The sequence below is a fragment of the Fukomys damarensis genome, unplaced genomic scaffold (assembly GCF_012274545.1).
Source record: "Fukomys damarensis isolate Sample0158 unplaced genomic scaffold, DMR_v1.0_HiC HiC_scaffold_39, whole genome shotgun sequence".
NCBI classification, from domain to species: domain Eukaryota; kingdom Metazoa; phylum Chordata; class Mammalia; order Rodentia; family Bathyergidae; genus Fukomys; species Fukomys damarensis.
Genome location: NW_022900951.1, coordinates 59,606,813 through 59,623,079, shown reverse-complemented (window position 1 = coordinate 59,623,079; position 16,267 = coordinate 59,606,813). Strand labels below are relative to the sequence as shown.

The 16,267-nt window shown below is 37.2% G+C and overlaps 1 protein-coding gene across 3 annotated transcripts in view; it reads right to left on the bottom strand.

The window, feature by feature from the left end:
- Nucleotides 1-817: 817 nt before the first annotated feature.
- Uprt (uracil phosphoribosyltransferase homolog) overlaps nt 818-16,267 on the bottom strand; it is a 28,436-nt gene continuing 12,986 nt past the window's right edge. For all 3 annotated transcript variants that reach the window (XM_033760460.1, XM_010631264.3, XM_033760459.1), the window contains 6 exons: nt 14,518-14,560; nt 11,420-11,489; nt 10,175-10,237; nt 5,890-6,051; nt 4,139-4,237; nt 818-1,704 (listed from right to left, as the gene is read on the bottom strand). In XM_033760460.1, coding sequence (XP_033616351.1) covers nt 1,598-1,704; nt 4,139-4,237; nt 5,890-6,051; nt 10,175-10,237; nt 11,420-11,489; nt 14,518-14,538 — 522 coding nt within the window. In that variant the 5' untranslated portion in view covers nt 14,539-14,560 and the 3' untranslated portion in view covers nt 818-1,597. The remainder of the gene's footprint in view (nt 1,705-4,138; nt 4,238-5,889; nt 6,052-10,174; nt 10,238-11,419; nt 11,490-14,517; nt 14,561-16,267) is intronic.

The following is a 16,267-nucleotide window of genomic DNA, read 5'->3' as shown; positions in this document are numbered from 1 at the left end:
ATAATTTCAGTAACATGAAAGCAACGTTTGCCATGGAAGAACTGTAATGTAAATAATCCATCCATTAATTTCGGCTAATTATATGACAGTGTTCAAAAATAAAGGGAAACTATAATAAAGTTATCCTCTTATTCCAGGCTCCAAAAGTAAAATATAATCAGTTCTACACCAGGATTCTTTTCTCCCCCCAATCTGCTGACTTTCATTAGCTTTGGTTCTAGGATACAGTCTTTTGCTCTTTTAGGTATTATTGAACAGAGGCCCATAACAGCTGCTTATGGGGCCATGATTGTATAATTAATCAAGTAATGAGCCAGCCCACCTTTGTTAAAATGTTTTATTATCAATGTAAAGTAAGATCAAGGTTTCACAAGCAGATTTTAAAACACAATGATTCATTTCTAAAATGGTGTCTTTCCCTTTGAAAAGCTTAAATAGGACACATATAAATCTTTGGAATATTTTAAAAGAATATACTTTTTCTATTGCAATAAATCTACAGTAGACAGACATGCAAAATAACTAATTTCCAAATCAAGGACCTCTAGCAGAAACAACCAAATTAAAATGAAGTACTTTAATTTACTTATTAGCCATGAAATCTAGAAAGAAATCTTTTCTTTCCCCACCCTTCAGAAAAACCACTACCAATATTTTTCTAGAAGATTGATGGCATTAACAATACTCAGTTCTCTTGCTAGGCATGGTGGTGCACACCTGTAATCCAAGCACTCGGGAGGCTGAGGCAGGAGGATAGCTGTGAGTCCAAGACTAGCCTGGGCTACATAATGAGTTCCAGGTCAGACTCAACCACATAGTGAGAACCTGTCTCAAAAAAACCAAAAAAAACAAAAAAAAACAAAAAAAAACCCAACAATATTCAGCTCTCCTTTGTCAGCATTCAGACATCCTGCTTTAGTCTATATAAATTAATGTTATAGTTCCAGTTACTAAAACTGCCCACCCATTTCCTTTACCATATTATAGTTTGGCAAAGCACCTACCAATAACGTACAGTTTGGTTGGGCTCATGATAAACATAATGTTCTGACTAGAATTAACCATATCCCGGGTCTGTGAAATTAATACATTAAAGAAAATATAAAACCCCCGAAGGCATCCTGTTTCTCTCCTCTCCAAGTTACCAGTAACTAAAGAGTACAGGATGGTTACAATAATCAGATACATGAAACATTCCTAGAACTAAAAGCACACAAAACAAAATGCAAATTATAGGGAGCCAAAGAACTCACTCTTATTTAGATCTTCTTTGTGAATGCAAGTAACCTCCACACTAAAGATCATAAAATAGGGAACGATTTCAATGCACTCAGGGTTCAGCAATTTGTATTAACATATTACTAAAATTTCCATCTTTTCTAAAGATTGTGTGCGTGCTTCACTGTTGAATTTGGTGATAACCATGAAGACATAATTAAATAAAATTAACACACCTTAATTATTTCCTTTTTACTATACCCACTTTAAAACTTAAAAGGCATCTTTACTACATTTTCCATCATTCCTTAAACTAGTAAAACAAATACAAAATCAAAATGTCACTGTCATTTTACATATTTCACTTTTCTTCAATAATTTAGTCCGTTCCAAAGTATTTCTGTCCAAAATGCGTAGGTGCAACAGGATGAACTTCAGTGGTTAAAATTGTGATCTCTGGAAATTCTTGAATGATTGATTTGGCACCTTCAAAAAGTAGAAGAAATATTATTATTATGGCAGAATTTTTGGTAAGACTAGTGGAAATTCAGGAATTTTATAGTCATTGGCATTATACCTAATATTTTATTGTACCTAATACCTATATTGTCAATATACCTAGGATAGAGAGTAATGGCCTTTGGACACTGAGTCAGGCATAGTTAATCTGTTTATTTATGTAATGTCTGATATTTGAAAGACTGATAGTATTTAGAGAATGCCCATGCTCTTTCACTAATAAATTCTTAAAATCAAATTGTTTTACATCCAAGAGTTGAAAATATATTTATACTTGTTATAGTAACCTTCTCCAGAAGTTTTTGTTTCTTTCATTTTGAAGAATTAAATGGTGGGTGGAAAGAATTAATCCAATCCTTTCTACAAAAAAAACATAAATTGAAGGTTTCCCAACTAAAGCACTGTGAAACATATGCAAAGATTTCAAGGGAATGTCAAAGCAAGTTAGCTTTTTAGAAGTAAGGAGTTTAGCTTTTGGAGGAGAGCTACAGGCAGGAAATTAGGACCATCTTATACCCCAGTTAAACTAAAATACCATAGCAAAAGCTGCCAAAGAATAACACTCTTTTTCAGTTACAGTGCCAAACAACAGTGTATTATCCTAATGAATACTATTAGAACTGAAGAGATTACTTTTCCATTCCCAAAGGTGGAGAGTTACTAAATCATCTTAGTATTTTCAATGCTCCCGGTGTCTTATGCACGCGCACACACACACACACACACACACGGTAGCTTGGTTCATGGACTTAATTTGTTCCACAATTCTGGGGAAAATGGCCATATTTGTGTTTGTATAAAAAAGATGGTCATGTCTGTCAACAGATGAAGAGTTCACAAACAAAACAAAACTTTGCCAAATGCTCTGTTTGCAAACCAAATTGTTCACAAAGGCATTCACATATATATATACATATGTATATAGAGATGTACACATACATGTATGTATATATATCACATATATATGGAATGAGTAGGCAAATCACTCTTTGTCACCATTAATCTGAACTACAGATAATTATTGGTTAAAAAAACAACAAAATTATTGAACAGGCCACAATTCCTATGCAACTGCCTACTGAAAAGCAGCCTGCCAAACTAGATAGCCAGTGACTTCTTCAGGGTTGTTTAGGGCTTAGAATGTCGAAATGAAGAAACTCCCTAACTAGAAAAGCCACGTCTATTCTCAATTATGTTTTTTTTTTTTTTTGGTACGGATTGAACTCGGGTCCTTGCGCTTGCAAGGCAGGCCACCAAACCGCTGAGCTAAATCCCCGGCCCGATTCTCAATTATGAAGCAAATATGAATTCACTGTAGAACACTTAGGAGAAAACCTCCCAAAAGCTTAAAGATAAAATGAAAATCACTTAGAATCTTACTGCCCTAAAATATTGTATGTGCATTTTGAAACCAAAATTGAAACAGTATTGTGTATCTGCATAACCTCTCATGCTGAGATAATATTCATTAGGTACTGTATATTAACCCCAATCCTCATTTTGTAGTTAAAAAAGACATAATCTTTATTAGTCATTACTAAACTTTGTGATAATATTTCACAGTATTCTAATACTGCTATTGTTTATACTGTTTTTTATATATTTCTTGATGCCCTTAAATATTTTTCGAAACTACGATTTCAGGATTACATGTTATATCCTCTGAATGTATATTTATTTACCCATTTCCTGGTTAGTCAATTATATACTTTCAATTTTTTTTATACTAGGTAACTCTACAACGAACATCCCAGAAACGAAATTCCTGCATGCATCTATAATTACTTTCTTAGGTTACACCTCCATTTGTCGTAAATTATATGGTAAAAAGCTAGTCTAAAATTAGACACATATCTTAAGGAGAAGACAATTTTCTCACCATGCCCTAAGAGTCAAAGTTTAATTCTAAAAAATGTTGCTGTTAACTCTACTACAAAACTTACTTCAGTTAGATGACAGGTTGTTGGGCTCTCAGTCAAGAGCCAGAAGAAACAAAGATCTTTCAACTATTTCTAGGCCCTACCAGGGATACTAGGAAAAGAATTCCAATTTGTTTAATGAGCTTATTTCATACTTTTTCATTTGAATTTGAATATTACAATGGTGTAAAATAAGTCAGGTATGGTGGCACACACCTGTAGTACAACTACTAGGGAGGTTGAGGCAGATGACTTCAGTGCAGGAGTTCAAGACTAGATAGCAAAACTCCATCTCAAAAAAAAGTGTAAAATATTATCATTAAGCTTAGAGATGACAAACACAAATTATAGGTACCAAAATTAGATTTAGATTTAATATGTAGCTAACTAACCTTTTCCACAGGATGAGAGGATAGACAGAGTCACACTTACCCAGCTCATGACCATGTGGAGCTCCAGTTACTGACTCATGCTGAACTTACCATGAGGAGTGGAGAAGAGACTAAGCAGGATTATAACACTAGGTTGAACTCCATGTTCTATAAGAACCTTTACAGCTTCAATAACAGTATTTCCAGTGCCTGAAAGTCAAGAGACAACATAATGCATCAACAACATTAACATTTTTTCCATTAAGTTTATTGGTACATTCTAGGTATACAATAGTTACATTCATCAGTGGGATCGTATTCATTTACATGATGTATCTTGGCTCTTATTTTTCCCCATTTTCCTGCCCTCCCTTCACTTCCTCCACCCATCCCTATTTAAAAAGACTTTGTTTCCATGTTTTCCTTTTGTAATATTTTTTCCTTTCCCTTCTTTCCTTTCCCCTATGCTTCCCATTTCCCCTACCCCTTTCGACCTTGTCTTCATATTTCACAGCATCATTTATACATTTTGATCCTTATTTACATTTTTAGTTTCTCAGACCAGAGAAACTATTCGGTATTTACATGTGTGTCCTATTTATTTCACTTAGGAGCATGACCTCAGTGTGCATTCATTTAGTTATAAATGTCTCTAGTTTCTTGTTCTTTATAGCTGAGTCATATTCCATTAAACACACACACACACACACACACACACACACACACACACACACACACCTTCTTTATCCAGTCTTCAGTTGATGGGCAACTGGGCTGTTCCCAAGTTTTAGCTATTAAAAACTGTCTGCTATATACATGGGTGCACATATATCACTGTTCTATGATTTTTTTAATTCTTTTGGGAAGATACCCGGCAGAGGAATATCTGGGTCAAATGGGCCCTCCTAGATTTTTGAGCTATCTCCATATTGATTTCCATAGTGGTTGCACCAGTCTGCACTCCCACCAACAGTGGAGAAGGGTTCCTTTCTCCCCACAACCCCACAGAATTTGTTATTAGCTGATGTCTTGATAGCAGCCATTCCTTCTGGGGTGAGGTGGAATCTCAGTGTTGTTTTCATCTGCATCTCTCAAATGACCAGTGATGAGCAACATTAACATTTTAAAATGTCTTTGAAGCCTGGTGTGGTGGTGCATGCCTGTAATCCCAGCACTGGGGAGGCTGAGGCAGAAGGATCACCATGAGTTCAAGGCCAACCTGGGCTACATAGTGAGTTTAACACCAGCCTGAACCGCATAGCGAGACTGTCTCAAAAAAACAAAAACAAATAAATAAATAAATAAAGATGTCTTTGAAGGGCAATACAGTGATCTAACTTAAGATACCATTAGGCAAAACTTCGTTTGAAGGTGTCCTTATTCTTTATTATATTATTTACAATAATGGACGCAACACACAGTTATCAAATGTACAAGTTCTAAGTTAATTTAGTACTTATTTTCCCCCATGTCCCTGGGAGACCATACATGATCTGAGATAGCTTAAGAAAGAGAAAAGAATAACAGAAAAATATTACCTTCCAGAGAAGATAAATCCTCGAGAAAATCATTGCTGTATTCATTAGGGGAAATGTCTAGGGGAAATGTTCCAATACACATTCTGTGTGCTATACATTTTGGCTCTTAAGTCCTCTGCTTTAATATGCTCAGTTCAAAACAGAGCTCTTTGGAGCTAATAAAGTTTGACTAATGTATAGTATGTGCCTTTATTATACAATAAAAATTCCCCAGTGAACTGTTCAGGGTAACTCCAAATCCAACAAATCACATTTAGAAAATTTAGGCACTAAATTGAATTTAAACTCTAACAGAGGGTTACAAACTAAACTCAAGCCACTCACTGAGAATTGGATACATCAGAAGAACTTTTCTCCGGTAGATGTCTGGTGGGAACTTGGCATAATATACTTTGGCTCTTTGTGTCTCCTCATCACTCTGAATTAGGATCTTTCCAATTCGAATGGATCGACAGCAATCTCTTAAGCCTTGTTCCATTGCCTCACCTTGACAAAGGGAATGAAAAGAAAACAAGGAAAAAAAGGGTTAAAGAAGAGAGAGTGAAAGTCCACGAATGGACCAAAGCACAATTCATAACCTTTATTAAGACAAAAAGGACTCAACCAAAAAGGAAGGCATTTTTCTGGAGCTAATAGCTTTCCATCCTGATATATTCATATTTTATTTTTAGTTCAAGTCAATGAAACCAGGTTAAAGGCTGGTCAATGATCCTAAGATAAGCTAGTTTTATTGCTGGTTTAGAATTGTTATAGCTATTTTATTTCCATGATTAAAGAAAATAAAGTGTTTGCTGAGTTGCTCCCTGATCTTTTTCAGTATCAGAAACACTTTTACTATTATTTTATAAGAAGCCTATAAACCACCTCAATTTATCACTTTCATCTAGAAAACATAAAAGATATATGACAGAATATGAGTTGTAAAACAAAGGATTTTGCTTTTTTTTTCCTCCATTAAGTTTATTGGTATATTTTAGGTATACATTACAGTTACATTCATCATTAGGATCTTGTACATTTACAAGATGTATCTTGATTCTTATTTTTTCTCCATACCCCTGCCCTCCCTTCACCCCCTCCACCCTTCCCTATTTAAAAAGATTTTCCACGTTTTTCCTTTTCTCATATTTTTTCTTTCCCCTTCTTTCCTTTACCCTACCCTCCCACCTCCCCTACTCCTTTAGATATTTTCTTCCTATTTCACATTATCAATTATACATTTTGATCCTTACTACACTTTTAGTTTCTCACACCAGAGAAAGTGTTCAGTATTTACACGTGTCCTACTTATTCCACTTAAGAGTATGATCTCAATATGCATCCATTTAGCTATAAATGTCTCTAGCTTGTTGTTCCTTATGGCTGAATAGTAGTCCATTTTATTCACACACACACACACACACACACACACACACACACACACACACGCACACATCTTCTTTATCCAGTCTCCAGTTGATGATCAACTGGGCTGTTTCCAAGTTTTAGCTATTACAAACTGTCCGCTATATACATGGGTGTACATATATCACTGTTCTATGATGATTTTACTTCTTTTGGGAAAATACCCAGCAGAAGAATAGCTGGATCAAATGGGGCTTGTAATCCTAGTTTTTTGAGGTATCTCCATATTGATTTTCACAGTGATTGCACCAGTCTACACTTGCACCAACAATGAAGAAGAGTTCCTTTCTCCCCATAGCCCTGCCAGTATTTATTATTGGTTGATTTCATGATAGCAGCCATTCTTTCTGGGGTGATGTGGAATCTTAGCATTGTTTTCATCTGCATCTCTTGAATGACAAGTGATGTTGAATATTTTTTCATAAGTTTATTTGCTGCTTTTACTTTTTTGTCTGAGAAGTGTCTGTTCAGTTCAGATGCCCATGTTTTAATTGGGTCTTTTTATTTGGGGGTCCTGATTTTTTTGAGTTCTTTATATATTCTAGATAGTAGACCTTTGTCTGAGGAACAGCTGGTAAAAAATTTTTCCTACATTGTAGGCTGTCTCTTAGCTCTGTCAGTGGTTTCTTTTGCAGTACAGAAGCTTTTTAATAAGATGAGATCCCAGTGGTTGATTCTTTGTGCTAATTTCCATGCTACTGAAGATTTGTTCAAAAGTCTCTTCCTATGCCAATGTCTTCGAGAGTTCTATCTAACTTATCTTCCAGCAAGTTTAGTGTTTTAATTTTTTTTTTTTTGAGACAGGGTCTCACTATGTTATTGAGACTGACTGGGAACTCACTATGCAGCCCAGGCTGGTCTCGAACTCACAGACATCCTCCTGCCTCAGCCTCCCGAGTGCTGGGATTACAGGTGTGTACCACCATGCCAGGCCTCTGTTTTAATATTTAGATCTTTAGGATTTCCCTTTAGATCAAGGTAGCATTAGGAGACATCACTTAGCTCATCACTGACTTCACGGGCAGAGGTTTTGCAGTAAACAATGAAAAAGTATTCTTTCTCCCATAGAGTACAGCCTCCCTCTCACCCTGGTTTCTAAATAAAGTTATTTTGGAATATGAATTTTGTTAAGAAAGTATTTGCCAAATGTCAGTCACTATTACATAATATTCAAGATTTTAGGTCCCATCAAATTATACTAGTACTGGAATTGTATTTACTTACTATTTTTCTTGTACTATTTTTCTTTTAATTAATTAATTTTTAAAATACTCTTAATTGAACTCAGGGGTGCTCTACCACTGTGCTTCATCTCTAGCCCTTTTTATTTTATCTATTTAGATTTTGAGACTGAGTCTCACTAAGTTTCCCAGGCTGCCTCAAACTTTGTGTTCCTCTTGCCTCAGCCTCCTGCATGGCTGGAATTAGAGGAAACTTTATAGCACTAGTGTAAACATAAAATTGCATACATATACATGTATGTATGTGTGTGTGTGTGTGTTATATATATATATATATATATATGAAAATCAACATGTAGTTATTAAGGTTGAAAACAATGCTATTGGGGCTGGGGGTATAGCACATGCCAAGGCCTTGGGTTCAAAGTCCAGCACCAAAACAAAGCAAAACATACACCCCCAAAAAATACAAACAAGAACAAAAGAAAACCCAATATCTCTGCGTTACACTTAGTCATCTGGCATACATGAGAAGTGCAAAGACCACACTGTTACCTTTAGGGAAGAAGCTGGATTGAATCCAAAGACACTATCCATGGTTTATCAACATTGTCCCGAGAATGCTATCGCTGCTTAGTGTCTACAAAGTTTGTGTTTTATTTGAGTTATTCAATTGTTCAAACAGAACTTCATAGTCAGAAAAGTGAATGTTTGTATGTTTTTTAAAAATCCATCTGTTTCCAGTAGAAGCAAGTAAAACTTCCACCACTTGTGAAATAAAAGTCAATCTTGTGCAAAATAAAATTGTTTGTTGAATGGAAGTAATTACCCCCATGTAATAGGCACAGATTTTAATTACAGGAATACAATTTTGCTGCACAAAGCTGGTTTAGAAATCTTATCAGTTGGACTCAAACATAAATACAACATTCAGCAAGTGGAAATACCTAGAGCTACAGTGGGCCTTCAAGTTATGACCAGCCTGACATATGAACAACTTGAGTTACAATCAGAATTTTAGTTTTAACTTATGAACCAAGTCTTGAGTTACTACCTGAATTCCAGCTGTCTGTGCTTCCAGATGGTCTCAGATACAGATTTAACTCTTAAAGAGTTCTTGAAGGCACAGTACAACATTTTCCTTGGTTGGGTTAATTGAGAAATCCTGGGCCAATGTCTCTCTAAGGACTCTGAGATCTGCCTGTATACAGAAGAGACTTTGAAGGCTGTGTAGAGGAGCCTGAGCCTTCAATTGACCAACTAGAGTTACAACCAGCCCTTGCAAGTGAACTGAGTTCATAAATCAAGGGTTCAATGTATAATATCAGCTAGGTCTTTTACCTACATGGTTACATACTTATCAAATATAAAATTTAAAATATTGAACAAGGCAGGGCATGGTAGTGCATGTCTTTAATCCCAGCACTCTAGGAGACTGAGGCAGAATGATAAGGTCAAGTCCAGCCTGAGCAACTTAGAAACTTTGTGAGATCCTGTTTCAAAATAAAAAATAAAAGGGCTTAGGGGTGTAGCTCAGTGTGAAAACAATGTGTTTAGTTCCCAGTGCCAGAAAAAAAAAAACATTGAACAGTCCATCTCTTATAGCAGAATATCAGGGTTCCCTGCAACAGATTTAAATACAGAACAAGTATTTTCTCCAGCCAGGAATTCAAAAGTTCTTTGGTCTTCAATTCATGCCATATTTCTTCAGTCTTCAAAATGCCCTCTTCTCTCCATAACTGCATCATGGCATCCTCCTATCCTCCTACCTTCCCCTGAATCTTTTTTTAAAACTGGCATGCTCCTGGGAGCACCACGAGGGAAAATGCTCTGCAGTTAAAATTACTCAAATTTAGCAGCACACAGGCCATGACTCCAAGGCACCATGAGGACAGGCAACACATGTAGTGAGATTTAAGCAAAGGTAAGCTACAATTATAACAGACAAGCCCACTTCTCTCCTGGCAAACAGGAACCGTTTCTATACATTCAAAGAGACAAAAATCACACATATGCAAACCTACCGCTTCTCATTATGCTGACACCACAATTTCCCTTCTCAAATTTTACTCCTTCATACTTGTACCCTGTTGGAAAATAAAATCAATTTATCTTTCATCATTGAAGCAACCCACTTATTCTGTGAAACTCCTGTGATTTAAAGCAGGTAAGTACAAAGCAACCCTTGTCCAGACACATTTCATATTGCCTTAGATTGCCTGAGAAAGTAATGAGGTGAGTCATGCTTTTTCATAGTTATTTAATTTCTCATAAGTAAACTGTGGGGATAATTGGTATTAGTGTGCTTCATTAAATGGGAATAGAACTTAGTATATGATGATATTCACCTACACATTTCTCAAATTGAATTCAAAAGAGAATCGGCACATTCTGAAAATGTTCTATGCCCCATCAATTCAAATGTGGATCCCACTGAAAGCCACAGCAGAAAGCCTCCTCAAGCCATCCCTTTTTATGAGCCTCCATTCTGCTGCCTTAAAAGCAAAAGAGGCTGAAATTGTTATCAAGCTACTCAACCCTCGGTCTCATCCTGAACTGGTGTCAATTATGATGCAACAAGAGTGGCCCATGATTTTTCGTAAAATCAACCCTTTGAATAAGTTTTCATTATTCACCAAAGAATCAAATCAGAATTTCAAATCCCTGAAAAGGGGTTCTTTGGCTATTTTCTATTGGAACAAAACATCTTCCCCTAGTCTCATCCATTTTTAGTTTTCTTTTTATTTGTCATACTTTTTTTTTAAACCTGGAATTTCAATGCCAAACCAGCCACTCCCATTTGTTAACACCAGCAACTTCCCGACAGAGGTGAAGATAGCTGCCACCAATTTTTAACTCTGGTCCTACAAGCTATCATCAAAGGCAACACTGGCATGCTGAAGAATATTTATTAATCTTTAACTTGAACTGGCAAGCAAGTCACAGGAACAGATTTCTTTACTAAATGTCTCAAGAGTTTTTTCTTGGTACATATTTGTGATACATCCTGATTGTATTCATCTTGAAGAACTGGAACCTATCTCTTTCCCATCCCTATCCCTCCTCTTCCCCTTTTCTCATGTCCCTTTTCCATCTCTACAAAGTCTACCTCCTTGTTTCCTAGAGTTTTAAAAAGCTGTTTAAAAGAACAGCTCCCCTAGACTCCTAATTTTGCATGCTGATTTTACTCAAACTGCTTTATATCAATTTTCCCCCATTCAACTCAGATTTTCCATGAGAAAAAATTTGAGAGTAACAGTCCTGGTTACCTGTTGGAGTTGTCACCATACATTCTTTATATGGCAGCTGATTCAATCCCTCTTCCACAACAAGTCTGATCTAGAGAGTCAAAGGAAGAATAAAATAAGGACTTGCTAAGAATCTTCTGCTAGCTGTTAGCCTCAGGAGCTGAACAGTAGGCAGAGTCAACAGCATCCTAAGCAAGGATTAGCTTATGGGTTTAGAAAGGGGGCGCTATTGTGTATCACATGCAGGATAGATCCAAATGCCAAGCTGCTTGACTATAGGTATCCAACCTCCATGAGGTACATGACTGACACCAAAGGGCTCCAGTATGGCTTCTGACTCCTGATCAATTAACTCAAGCTATGAGAGATGCAAAACTCCTGAAAGTGACAAAAGTCATGGCAGGTACCCTTGGTCGTAATATACATGATTGCTCTTGATATAGTGCCCACTGGGACTTTCTCTGCCTTGTTCAGTACATTTGAAATCATTGAGGTGGAATCTTTTTAACAAAAGCCTACTATAATTCAAATACAGCCTGAAAATTCTTGTGAGAAAATAAATGAGTGCAGGGGCTGAATCAATTTGCGAAGACTGAAGGATGATCCTATAGAATGTACTAGGGCCTCCTAGCTAAAAGAAAAGGCTCTCAATAATTATATGTGGTACAGAGAAAAGAATCACATAAAGCTACTATGAATAGCCTCCCAAAACTAAACATGGCATTCCCATGAGTAACCGTTGCCCAGTATAAAAGCAGTGCTGAGCCTGTAATATACATTTTCTCCAATCAACATTACATTACTTATTGAGAATCAGGAACAACAGTGAGAAGCACTAGGCTCCATATTCTGTTATCACAACACAACAACATGGTGCCATCAAAAGGATCAATTATAAGTTGGCAAGTACTTTACCAGCCTACAGAATCAGAGAGGGACAAGAAAATTCATGAATACTACATGCATGTACACACTCACCTCAAGCCACCACCTTCTGTTGAGACTTATGTTTTTTAATGAAGAAGTTACAAGGTAGAAGAGAATTCTTTTCTTTGAAGAGCATGACCTCTTCCTCCTTATAACACTCTTCCAAAGAATCTTGTTCCCTGCCTAACCTCCTGCAACCCTGAGACAGAAATTAGGATGTCCAAGTCTTATCGGAAAGCACAAAACCAGAGGAAGATTAAACTAAAATATAAAAAAGCCGGGATCATATCTCAGCGGTAGGTGTGTCCTTAACATGTACAAGGCCCTGGGTTCAATCCCCAGCATCTACCAATAAACAAAGAAGTAAATAAATAAAACAAATTCAAGGATCTAAGGGCCAGGGAAGCCAATCATGACAAATGCAGGGTAGAATTAATGTCCACAATGAGGAGACCCTTTGCTATAGGAGAAATCCTTAACAATAGAAACATAAACAGAATCCCTATGAAAACCACAGCAGACTCTCCTCCACCCCTTAATCAGGCCTTTCAAAGCCAAATGCAGACAACAGAGATGTCCAAATTACCAGCCCCTCGGGTGAATTATGCCATAGGTCCTTATTTCATTAAACTACGATACTATGCCTGCCATTTCAGGGAAGCATTTAACATTAACCATGAACTTAACTCTTACTTTCTACAGAAATGAACACAGTGGTGTGCACCTGTAGTCCCAGCTACTCGAGAAGCTGAGGCAGAAGAACTGCTTGAGCCCAGGAGTTTGAGGCCAGCCTGGGCAATATATCAAGACCCTGTTTCAAATAAAAAAGGAGAAGAAATAGATAAAGAAAAATAGAGCACAAGGAAAGCAAAGGAAAGAAACAAATGTCTTCCTCCTCAAATCTGTCCTCTTGGTTTCATACAAGCTCAAAAGACAGAATGATCTATTGCCCCACGAATGTCAACGCCATTTATCTTGGTGTTAATTGAAGATTATTACTACCTCTGAAAGCGCAAATAATTTTAAATATAATTTGTTTCTGGACCAAGAATAAAGCTGAAAGTAGAACAAGAGTTGTCTACTCTTAGAATATAATCTCCAGGGAAAAAAGTAAAAGAAAATTTTCATGCCTTTTTTCATATTTCCTTTAATAATCTACTTTCTACTATCTGATTATAATTGGGTTGATAAACCACATTTTTTTCTGAAACTGATATTGACAACAGTATTTTGACTGTAAATTCCTTAGGATGAAGGACTATATCTATATTTGTGAATGTTTTATTACCTCACTCCCAAAACAGCCTAGCACAGTGCCTGAATCACTTGAGACCAATGTGCATTTTGTGAATGGAAGAAGACTAATTACCAAAGCAGAAAATGTGTCAACTGCATTCCAGGCACTGAGCACACTTATATATAACATAGTAGCTACTCTAAAGACAAACCAATTTGTCCTGAGATCCTCTTAAATGACAGTAGCTAAACAGAATTGGGCTTGGTCAATCTTTCATAGGAAGTTCCTGAAGAAAATATAAACAGTCCAACTTAGTATTTCACATATGGGGATAGTACAGAACAGAGGCAAAATAAACACTACTTCCTTGTAAACTAAAAAATGTGTATTAGTTTTTGTGAATTAGCAATAGCAAGATACAAGGGTAACTAGTTGATGTCCTTACATCTTTGGCTTTCTTCTAATATACTTTATTTTATTGCCCAAAATGAGGTATTTAAGAGTTGTTGAGGAGCTGGGTATGGTGGCGCACACCTGTAATCTCAGCACTCAGGAGGCTGAGGCAGGAGAATTGCTGTGAGTTCCAGACCAGCCTGGGCTACATAGTGAGTTCCAGATCAGTTTCAACTACATAGTGAGACCCTGTCTCAAAAAAGAAAAAAAAAACAAACAACAACAACAACAACAAAAAAAAGAGTTGCTGAGAACCAGGTTACCAAGATCCATCTGAGAGGTAGTAGTTCCTGACAACTACAGAAAATGAGTTCATGGGCAGTGCTGTGAGGTAAAAGGAAATGAAGCAGGGCTTTAATGCAACAGTACCAAAGGCTTCAGAAGACTAGTAAGTTGATGGTTAACCCCTCCCCCCATGCTCTAAAACAACACAATAAAACTTTGGGCTACGATGATTATAGCACTATATACAATAATGAAAATGGAAATAGCCTCCACCTACCAAACGATCCGCAGAAAACATGAAGTCCCCTCTACTGGCTGTCCTAAAAAAAAAACAGTACAAGTTTAAGTGTAAATTTGAGCTTTAAGGTAAAATATTGTTTAATATAGTAACATTGATATTAAGACCTATTACATATTAAAAGCTTAAATGCTTATGTGTACATACTATTACTGGGACAAGATAATTTTTACTAGGATACAGCTACCAAAGTGAGATGACCTGGTAAATATTATTGGAAATGTTTGCTTGATATCAACATTAGAGATAGGAACTGCAAAGATCATATAATCCCCCACTGAGTTGTTAGAGTACATATTATTCAACCAGGAGACAAACAAGTTCTCACAAACATGGAAGCAAGCTCACAGTTCAAATTGAGATGAAATTTTACAGTAAGAAAATAGGATTTGGGCCGGGAATTTGGCTCAGTGGTTCCACCGCCTGCCTTGCAAGTGCATGGAAAGGGGTTCAATCCAAACAAAAATCAGATTCTCCCCACGTTCACTTTCCCACTTAATCTACTTTGATCTAAACCCCACATTACAAAGATGAATAACCCAAAAATCTCTCATTCTATAAAATAAAAAAACGAGAAAATTATAATGGTAAAAATACATAAAGCTTTTTATGCTCTCAAGAATGTTTAACCTGGAGCCATGCCTGCTCCCGACCCAGCCACTATCGCTCAAGTGCTGGGAGGAAGCCTGGGTCCCGATCCACCTCGAGAAGGAGAGCCACACCTGCTCCCGATCTACCGCGGGAAGGAGAACCACGCCTGCTCCCGACCCAGCAGCCATCACTCAAGCGCCGGGAAGGTAGCCGCGTGGGCGCCCCTAAACCCCCATAACTGCCCCCCCCCACTCTCAGTCCTCCTGACTGTGCCAGTCTTTGGACCCACTCTGCAAAGACAGAGGTGGTCATCAAGGGTATTTTTCTGAGTTCCCAACTTTGAACAACTTTAAAGAAAGGGCGTGGAAAACCTGTAATAAAATGTTGCAGAGTTCAACTATTCAGAAGGATGGAAAACTCAATCTGGGCCTTGCAGCCCGAGGTCAGTCAGTGTCATGGGGTTCAGCCATCAGCTAACTGAGATCAGGGGTCTTGCATCCTTGCTCTGTCTGAGCCATTAAATATTAAATACACTATATTGAAATTTTGTTCACTGCAGACATGTTTTGGACTGCTTCTTGATTTCAATTTAATCAAATGATTTAAGGGTGATAGACTAGTGACTATCACAGGTGGTCAGTGCCCAAGTTGTGCTTGATCTTAATGTGTTGCTGATTGTATCAGTTGGGATAAAGCATTGCCATTGATTTGATGAGCTGTTTTCTCTGATGTTATGAAGATGAGAATGTCTGTGGGTCGTTAGAGACACAGAAGCTAGGGCGCAAAGATATCAGATTTGGGTGATAATCCAGAGATTAAACCAAGGACAGTCCGACAACAAAAATTAAAATGAGAAAACACTTAAGCAAGACACAAGGACAGACTTCCAGTTCAGCAATGGCAAAGAGTAGGGCAAATGAGGATGAAAGGCCGATAGTGAACCACCAGGACACCCTGAACTCAAAGCACAGGAAGTAACAAAACAGATCAATCAGGCTCTGGAAAAATTCAAAACAGAAATAATTTCCCAGATAACCAAAGAGATAGTGAGCAAAATGGAAGTCGTGATTCGAGACTCTAGAGCAGAAACTGACAAAAAAATAGATGAGATCAGGACCATGATAGAAGCCATGAAGGC